The sequence below is a fragment of the Melanostigma gelatinosum genome (genome assembly GCF_949748355.1).
Source record: "Melanostigma gelatinosum genome assembly, chromosome: 5".
NCBI lineage: Eukaryota > Metazoa > Chordata > Actinopteri > Perciformes > Zoarcidae > Melanostigma > Melanostigma gelatinosum.
Genome location: NC_136638.1, coordinates 18713168 through 18723273, shown reverse-complemented (window position 1 = coordinate 18723273; position 10106 = coordinate 18713168). Strand labels below are relative to the sequence as shown.

The 10106-nt window shown below is 42.5% G+C and overlaps 1 protein-coding gene across 1 annotated transcript; it reads left to right on the top strand.

Annotated features, from left to right (window-relative positions):
• Positions 1 to 891: 891 nt before the first annotated feature.
• Positions 892 to 10004, top strand: LOC306777981 (pre-mRNA-processing factor 39; the record flags this gene model as incomplete). The annotated part of the gene is made up of 15 exons (XM_079269298.1): positions 892 to 949; positions 2103 to 2353; positions 2431 to 2556; positions 2664 to 2782; positions 2909 to 3076; positions 3313 to 3493; positions 3619 to 3723; positions 4188 to 4314; positions 4407 to 4561; positions 5112 to 5238; positions 5425 to 5696; positions 6380 to 6558; positions 6648 to 6722; positions 7267 to 7438; positions 8995 to 10004. 15 exons carry the CDS (start codon positions 892 to 894, stop codon positions 9064 to 9066), a joined length of 2187 nt encoding a protein of 728 aa, XP_079125424.1. The 3' UTR covers positions 9067 to 10004.
• Between the last annotated feature and the right edge of the window lie 102 nt (positions 10005 to 10106).

Below are 10106 nucleotides of genomic sequence, written 5' to 3'. Positions count from 1 at the left end.
TATGATCATTAATGTACATGTTGCTGCAATTTTGCTGGCGATGGCTTGAATTGGTAGAAATGTAAGTGAAGGAACAGACTCAAAGTTGTCAGATGTACTCTCAAAGTTAAGACCAAGTAAAAATAAAGTTGACCAAATGTGAAAAGTCCCTTTTTGTTCTTCTAGCCTGAAACAATTCTGTAATTTCAGAGTCAGAATTTGGTTTATCGTCAAGTACCGGTAGTTTTTTGCATACAAGGAATTTAATTTGATGTATTGATGCATAGACCAGGAACTCAGAAAAAATGCAATAAAAATATAAAGTACTATTTAACAATTTAAATATATGCACAATGTAACTGTATATAATTACTTTTTGTACAAAAATGACTTGCTACTGCCATGCAAGAATTTGCAACAATATGTTTAAGGGGATGTGCAAAGGTTGGCAGTATTTAGAATAGAAAGAATGTCCAATAAGTAAATCTAATGAGACATTTGTAGTTCTTTTAAAAAGACTGGATTGTATTTATATTTGTTTGGATCTATTTCACATTATTTTAAAAGCAGGTTTGGTTTCAGAGAGAGTTTGGAAGCTTTCTCCGTGCGGAGGTAAGGCTTACAGTATGTTAAACATTTTTTTTCTCTTTTATTGAGCATAGAACAATAAAACTAGACGCACACTAACCGTAGCCAGCTTTGTAATTAATTCCTACATCCGAAGTGCAAAATCAAGGGGATATTTATTTATTGATCATGTTAAAGTATTCAACATCAAACTGTACGAGGGAGATGTAACTAACATATATTATACAACTCTTATAAGAAGCTATTTCTTTCAATTCTTTTTTTGGCTGTTTATTTTCGTCAGACTTTTGTCGCGGATAAATGACGTCAGAGACGTTTCCCATCATGGCGGCGGAAGGCTATGAGGAGATGAGCGGCAACGGGGAGCTCGAGGAGTCTTCAGGTAGTTAGAGCAACATTAATGAATGTACGATGCGCCGTTTTGTCGTTTCACGGATATTAATAAGCACTGGTTTCATCTGCAAGTGTCTTTAATAAAGGTCCGATGCGACCGGAGGCTTGTTGACAAGCATGACAAGCTAAGCTAGGCTAACGTGATCTCAAGTAACGTTACACACACACAGCACGAAGCAGCACAGTGTTCACCAACTTTAACCCACTTAGCACGCAGCTTTTAAAAAATAAGTTTGCGTTCACTAATCAATTAGTTGCGTTATGTCCACAACATCCCAACAGGACCCGAGTCAGCGCTGTGGTGGAGATCTAACCCGTGTAAACTGTTACTGCATGAAGTCTGTCTCTGCAGGTGTAACCAGAGGCTTTCAGGAATAGAGGCAGAAAATCACTTCTTTCGTTTTTGTTTTTGTTTTGCCTGCTGCGGGTAGTAGATAAGCTGCATAACTAGTTTGACTGGTCAGTGTAATTGTTATGTATTTAGTTTTTATAAAAGCATTTAAACTGCACTAGTATTAATCTTCTATCTGCTTTTTTTCTTTTATTGGTTTACTTATAGTTTGTATTAATTGATTGTTGTGCGTGTGGGGTTTTCACACTTTGTTGTATTGTTTGAACACCTGTTGGCCCTTTGTTTTACGAAACTGTCCAGGAAGCAGAGGAAGCTTCATGAATCTCATTACATGTATTTCACCAGTGCCTTTTTCTATGTTGAGGTTAATTGCATTTTTCTATTATTATTGTTATTTTTCTCACAATAAGTGCAAAAGCTAGATTTCAGAAGCACTCAAGTGTCTGTTTCTGTTGCCACCACACCTCAAGCAAATTAAGAGGAATGGATAGGAACGGTGTTTCAGGGTGAAAGCTGTTTCATCGTGCAGAGAGAATAAACAGCATTACAGCACACTAACTTAACTTCTCAGTCATTTGTTGTTGAGTGAAAATAGTTGTCGCTGTTGAAATTTGGTTGAGGGTTTTTTCATAAAAGAGTTGCCTGTGACATTGTTGTGTTTCTGTTTGAAAGGACTTTGGCAGGTTGGGATTATGGCCAAAGGGCCAAATTCAGCACCATAGCTTCATGAAAAGAGTTTTGGTAAAAAGTAGGACTGACTCATTACCTTTTTGATCGACACCCTCTTCAGCCATGGAGGCCTCTGAGGATGCTGCATCGCCTCCGGCTGAAATGGCAGAGATGTCAGAAGAGACTGGCAGTCCCGCCGTGGCCCCTGAGGCCCCCGTAGGACCCGACCCGGTTACCTTCTCAATGCCCCCACCTGCAGAAGACGAGGAGGGAGAATTTCCGGCAGACTTTGAGCGCCTGTGGAAGGCCGCCCACGACAATCCTCAAGACTTCACCAGCTGGACTGACCTGCTGCAGTACTGCGAGCAAGAGGTGTGTGTTACTTGTTTTGATGTGAGAGACGGAGGAGAAATGTTTAAAACATTTGGACTTTTCTCTCGTATGTCCAGAGTCACATCACAGCGTCACGCAGAGCGCTAGAGGCTTTCCTCACTCGTTACCCGCTCTGCTACGGCTACTGGAAGAAATATGCTGATCTGGAGCGCCGTGCTGGCTACAACAACAAAGCAGAAGAGGTAAAACCTGGAGAAGGGAGTTTACAAGTCTGTGCCCACACCATTAGGAATGCTTTTAAGTTTATTTAGGAAGTGTTTTTCACTGGTTTTTGATGCTGCTGTGTCAGGTGTGTGTTCAGGGTCTGCAGGCGATCCCTCTGAGTGTAGATCTGTGGATCCACTACATCAATCTGCTGCTGGGAACGCTGGACATGAACATGCCCGAGTCGCCCACGCGGATTCGCAGGTACTTCCATTTAAGACTTGTCTTTTGTTGTTGTGTTTTATGCTGTTTGACGTGCACAAAATAGAAATGAATGAGTAAAGCTGCTGTTTGTTAAAGCTGTAGTCTTCATTGTTTTCCAATCCTCAGTGTGTTTGAGGATGCGGTTGTGGCAGCAGGTCTGGACTTCCACTCAGACCGGCTTTGGGATCTGTATGTCGAGTGGGAGAAGGAGCAGGGGAACACGAAGAAAGCAGCAGCCGTCCTGGACAGAGTCCTCAAAGTCCCCACCCAGCTCTATAACACCAACTACGACAAGTAAGACCAGACACACACGAGCCAAGTGTGTGTGCCAATCACAAATTCTTGGAAGTAAATTACAAAACAAAAATGCCAATCTTACATTAGATTTTTGTTGGATAATGAATATTTCCAGTTTCTTATTCAACATTAAGTCGTCATACTATCGTGATCTTTTTTCTCTTTCTCCCCTTCTCTCTCTTTTCTCCTCCGATTAATCTCATTTTGCATCCTCTCCTCCTTTCCTCCGTCAGGTACAAGGAGCACCTGAACAGCCAGGAGCCGAAAGACGTGCTGTCCTCGGAGGAGTACGAGGAGCTGAGGACGTTGTGCCGTCAGAGTCAGAAGGCAGAGCGCGCCGAACAAGCCCAGGAGGAGGAGGAGGAGAGGCCGCCGGGGGAGGAAGAGCCCGCCACACCCGAGGGCACAGACACGGTGAGTGACACTTGACCGCCTCACACTCAGTTTGATCGTTTCAAACGTGTAGACCAGTGAGACGTAAGTTAAAGACATAGTCAAATAGATGATTGTTCTGATATTTTCCTAATTTCTGTGTTTAGGAGGAATTGATGCAGAAGATGAGGGAACAAGTGCTCGTTCGCAGGGACAAAGTGTACCAAGACAACGAGGGAGAAGTCCGCAAGAGATGGCACTTTGAAGACGCTGTGAGTTTTTCTTTTCTCTCTTTCTTCTCCGCTCTGTTCCTACATAAGATCTTTCATCTTTTTGTGATTTTGAAACTCAAAAAATGAGGCTTGACAACAAACATATTTTCCAGACGCTGATCTGAATCATTCTGAATCTGGAGCGAGGTCAAATTTAATAATATGTATACGTTTGATGCCTGAGTTTTAGTTCTGGTAGAAAAACTAATTTATTGATCCCTTACTTTGAGGAGTAGCAACACTTTTTTTCTACAAAAAGCCTTTTTCATTTGGTAAAAGAGGCCGAATTCAAATGGTAGATACTATGTTATACATAGTATTAATATATTTTATTTATTTTTACTGTTTGCAGTTTTACAGCTCAATATTTTTTCTGGTAAATATTCTATTGCCCTTTTATTTGTATTTATTGAACTGGTGACACACTTTCATCCCTTGCTGGTTTCTTGTTCTCTGGCCTGCAGATCAAACGTCCTTACTTCCATGTCAAGCCACTGGATCGCCTCCAGCTGCGGGCCTGGCACTCCTACCTGGACTGGGAGATCGCTCAGCTGAACAAGGACACCAAAGACCCCCAAGACCCCCAACAAGGTCAGCTGTCACATGTCCCGGCAGCTCTACAAATCGGTGTTAACATCTGAACGCGTTCTCAGTTTTTAACGCCCCTTTTTTTATCCTCGCAGATCCAGACCAGGCAGCCTCAGAGGAGTCGGAGGTCACAGCCCAGCCTCAGGAAGAATCAGAGGAAGCTGCGGTTAGCAATGACGACCACAGGGTTCGCATCCTCTTTGAGCGTTGCCTGATCGCCTGCGCTCTGTATGAGGAGTTCTGGATCAGGGTGAGGAAGAAAAGTGTGTTTGTGTGTGAGTGAAAGAGCACACAAAAGGGCATACACTGGCTATATATATATATATATATATACGGTTGGGTTCGGTACAGTGGAGCCACGGTTCGGTACGTTTCGGTACAGTAGAAAACTATAAATGCCAGAGAAATGTACTTGATTTTAAAATATATTTATTCATTACAACTAACATCATGAAGTTATTCTTTGACTTTGAACAATGATGGAACTATACCTGAGTGACTCATCTTCTGGGGTGTCTTCTTAGCAACACATAAGCATAAAAAACAAAAACTGCTCCTTCATGTTATGTAGTATTGTTACTTACATCTTGCAAAAGAGATTTTTCATCTCAATGGGACTACCTGGTTAAATAAAGGTTTTTAATTCAAACGTATTCGGTTCGTCATGCGTACCGAACCGTGAGCCTCGTACCGAACGGTTCAATACGAATACGCGTACCGTTACACCCCTAATATATATATATATACAGACATATACACACACAAGATCTCTGTAACGTGTTCTCGTATGTGTCGTTCAGTACAATCAGTACCTGGAGTCGCAGAGTGTGGATGAGGCGCGGGTTATTTTCAAACGAGCCTGTGAGATCCACCTGGCGTACAAACCCAACATCCACATGCAGTGGGCCACCTTCGAGGAGAGGCACGGTACGACCAAACATGAACATGCCGTACAAACAGCTTTATTTTCTTTACTCACCAACACTCTGTGTCGTCTCAACATCAAGCATCAACATCTGGAATGCATTCTCTTCCTCATTAACCCTTTGCAACACTAATTAAATAAAATAACATCTCCACACTCATGAAAACTCACCTCACCTTTTCCATCAGGTGACTTAACCGAGGCCCGGCGGGTGCTGGAGGCTCTAGAGAAAACGCTACCAGGGTTGGCGGTGGTCCGTCTTCGCAGGGCAGCTTTAGAGAGGCGAGCGGGCCAGCTGGACCAATCGGAGGCGCTGCTGCGTGAGGCGGTGGACGAGTCCACAGAGAAGCCCACGTTACACGCTTTTTATTCCGTCAAGCTGGCTCGTCTGCTGCTGAAGCTCGGCAGGAACCCCAGCAGAGCCCGCAGAGTTTTACAGGAGGCTCTGGAGATCAGTCCGGTGAGGAAAATGGCACCCACGAATATTCCAGCAAAGAACACAGACTTTTGGTCAATCTTCTCTCGGCCCTTCATCCTAAAAGTTGAAGAATGTCGATGCTGAACACAAGATGTTAAGTTTGCAGTAAGCTTTGCTTGTTGATGGCTCGACCTGCTGCGCATGTTTTTTAACAGTCTGACTTAACGTCCCTTCTGATAACTGAAAAAGTTATATGAAAAAAATGAAAGAAAAGTCGCTTCCATATGATTTTAATGCTGGTAAAATTTGAATGGCTAGTCCATGATTTTATTATGTGATTGTATTATTATTTCTGCCTCACACACTAAACATCGAGTACTTTGTGTGCTTCAAAAAAAAACATTTCAGAGAAAATGAGTTTGTGCGTGTAGCGTCAGGAGTCAAAAGTCAAAACTTGGTACTTAAAGGAACAGCATGTGTCATCTAGGGGGCTCTATTGGCAGAGATAGAATATAATATTAATAAGCATGTTTCCTTTAGATTATAATCACCTGAAATTAAGAAACATTGTGTTTTTGTTTGCTTTGAATGAGCCGTTTATAGCTACATACGGAGCCGGCTGCCATGTTTCCACAGTAGCCCAGAAAGACCAACTGATTGACCTACGCACTGCACATTTGTTTACGTCATACTAGTTTTTAGTCTTCCTCTCTGTGCCCCCCCAGGATAACGATAAGCTGCACCTGAACCTGTTGGAGCTGGAGGTGTCGGGGGACCCCTCAGCGGAGGCGGTGCAGGAGTGTGTGACGCGAGCCCTGGCAGCTCCCCTCGCCCCACACACCAAGATCCTCTTCTCGCAGAGACGCCTGCAGTTTGCAGAGGACTACAGTAACTCCATCGAGAGGTCAGAGTTCAACACGAGTCTTCTGTAAACCCCGATGGTTTCACGAACAAATGAATGTAGTTCTTCATTGTCTCTTGTGTCGTCCGCAGTGTGCTGTCCGTCTATGAGGAGCATCAGAAGCTGCTGAAGAAGTTAGGAGGAACGAAGAGAGAAGCAGAGAACGGGTAAATTCCATCACGTTGCAGCTGGTCATGTGTCACACAAAATATCACATTGTGCGAGTGTGATAAATAGTATTTAGTTTGTTCCTGTTGTTTCATGTTAGCAAATTGTCAAATCTGTCCATTTCAAATTCTTAATCCACAATGTTTTGTTATTTTAACCTGGAACTCACACAACCGTCATTTAAATGTTAACGTTTGAAAAATATGACATCGTTGCAGCTCCTGCGTCAGATTTTTTCATGAGTTTAATGTAGTAAAAATAAAGTTAGCTTTGTAAGTTCAATATTGACTATTGAACATTATGCATGCTTTTATTTTTGAAGAGCAACTTTTTTTCTTTCTCTATCTTAACGAGACTTTTTGTCTATTATTGAGTCCTAGAATCAAATTTCGTCTTAAAACAATCAAAATGAAACAGACCAGCAGTGAAAAACAAGACAAATAAGATTTGAAGTCTGCAGATAAGATTGTTTTTTGTTATTTTGCCGCATAAATAAGATCTGCATTGAGATTATTGGTAATAATCTGATTTTTATTTTTTTAGGGACGAGGACTCGGAGAAGATGAGCAAAAGTGACGATGGCTCAGCCGTTGCCGTGTCCGCACAAGTCCCGCCCACCATGCCGCATGTCCCCATCACGACACCCCCCCCTCCTGTGATGGGCGCCGACGCCAGCTCACAGGCCGGCTACGGGGGGTACGGCAGCTGGTACCAGGTAAGATGGCCGATTGTGCGGAGGGAAAACTATTCAGGGAAATCTGTAAATGAACAAATATGGCTTTGACTGACCGAAAGAAAGTTTTTATTGTTTTACAGTAGGTTTTATTGAGCCTTTTCCTGCACCTCAATAAAACCTACTGTTAAACCAGAAGGACGCCCATTTTACCGGGGATGACTTGTCTGTACTTGGGACAGCCAAATATCCCAGAATGCATTTTGCACCAGCAACAGGAAACAATGGCGGAGGAGAAATCACACAACTGGGAGTTGAAACTTTCGAAATACGACTGTTGTTAAGTCACAGAAAGTCATTTTAGGATGTTTTGAGGCGAGAAGTTAGCTTCAGCACCAAATCTGTGGTCGGTTTGTCAAGATTCAGCCGATTTAAAAATCTGCTCTGACGATTTCGGAGATGTGAGGTGTTGCGAGCGGGATCTGATCCACATACCGGTACATATATTTATTTATGTATGTGTATATATACATATATAATTGCATGTATGTTTAAATATATATGTAAATAATAATATCATTTTTGATTTTAAATGAAAACGGCAGGGTTGTCATATTTAGTTTGATTGTAAAAAATACTTTACAGACAAAAACGGATTAAACTCATGAGACCAGCTGAGGTGGTGATGTCATCAAGTAAGCTGCTGTTCCAATTGTCTGTAGGGCTGCAACAACGAATCGATAAAATCGATCATTAAAAGAGTTGGCAATGAATTTCATTATCGATTCGTTGTGTCGCGCGATTATTACGCCACTCAATAAGTCGCGGAGATGTTTGAGTATAAAAAAAAAAAGTTGAGTTGAGCCATTCGCGCCGCCGGTCTCGTCGGGGGCTATTTGTGTTCATTCGCACTGGACACGCCGGAGAGGGGGCGGGGCTTATCGCCCTGAAAGCCGTTCAACTGTCCGCCATTAACCATGGAAAAAATAACCTCTATTTCTGCTTAGTACGTGTTGTGGAAGTCACAGATATCACGGGAAATTAAACTATGTTAGGAGTCGTTACATTTACACTGTCTTACATTTACAACCGGCCCTTTGAGGGCGACCGTGATGCTGATGTGGCCCCAGAGTGAAGATGAGTTTGACACCCCTGCTCTAACACCACCCAATTAATCTCCTGTTTCCTGCACTTCTTTTTGAAATTGCATACCTTTTTATTTTTACCACATACTGCAGCTGCCCTTACAAAGTATATACTCTTGCAAACAATTGAGAAATACTACCTTATCATTAGATTGCAAGTTGAACTCTGACCTTCTTGTCTCATACATCTGCTGTGCAGAGGATTGTGGGACAGAATAGCCAGAAAAACATGCTGGCTTGCATTCCTTAGATGCGACCAGATGCAGAAGTCGGACATCCTAGTGTTTTTGGAATATTGCATTTGATATGGCAGCACGGTTTGTCTTCACCCGCCGCCATTTTCTCCAGAGTGCCCAATCGGTGCTCCACTTGTGCAACTCTCAACAGAGACGAGAAGGAAGTGAGATGGCTCACTCCTTAGCTTATTGTTTGTTTCTTGTGATCGTTTTCCAGCAACCGCAGTACGGCAACTACGGTTACCAGAACACCTGGAACTACAACCAAGGCTACTATCCTCCCAGCTAAAGGGGGCCACAGTGACACCAGAAAGCCACAGTAAATGGTTTGGACCCAGGATGACTCTCAGCTGAACAAAACTGAACCACCCAGTCCTGCTGGTCCACCTGCTAAAAATAATATCCCAGCATCCTCTCCTCCCCGTCCTTCCTCTGAGTTACCTCACTGTCCTGGATGTGATTAAATGAGGGTCGGGATTTGAGCTCTTTTAGCATGTTGTCATTTCAGTGTTGAGTCTTGAGTGACAGTTGGAAAGACGATGAAAGGAAACCACTCCTATTGTCAGTGCATCAGTGTCTCCATTTTAATCAGAACTATTTTTGTATTTGTTTGCAAGCCCTTCGCTCCCGTTTTAAACTCATCCAGTTTATCCAACTTCACAGGTGATGTATGATCGACATTTTGTACCATTCCAGAGTAGGATATTTGTTGTTTTTTCTAATGTATATAAAGGTGTTTTATAGTGTCACAACAGAACTGTTTGTGTCGTGTTGTCGTTTGCTTGTACTTTCATAATGAGGGTGAAAAATCCACCGTCGTAAACTCTTGCTTCTCGTATCTACAGCAGTGTTATGTGAAGAGTATTCTGAACATCAGTGCATTGGCTCGGGTCATGTGAATTTGAGGAGAATCTAATTTTCAAAGAATCAAGTTGTGTGAAGTCACATAGCCAGCAGGTTTAAGAGGCCGTAATCTTCATCCTAATAGTCTGAAAACAGAGGAAGGTACAGACTCTACTTGTTCCCTTTTATATTAAATCTCTGGAATCATTTAGGGTACCACCAGCCAAACTCAGTCCATTTAATTCACATACAAGTAGAGCAAGCACTCAAATGTTCTTCCTACAGGAACAGTCCCTTTACACACGGATGTTTCAGGTGCTGATGAAGAAATTGATATATATTTTGTCCATTGGTCTGATAATCTGACTATTAAAGTGAAGACTACATCCTCTGAAACCTGCTTGCTGTATTTGTCAATAAGCCTTTTCCCTCTTCATAGCAGGAGAAGCGCATGTGTTACGAATGACCGCTCTGTTCAAGTGTCCC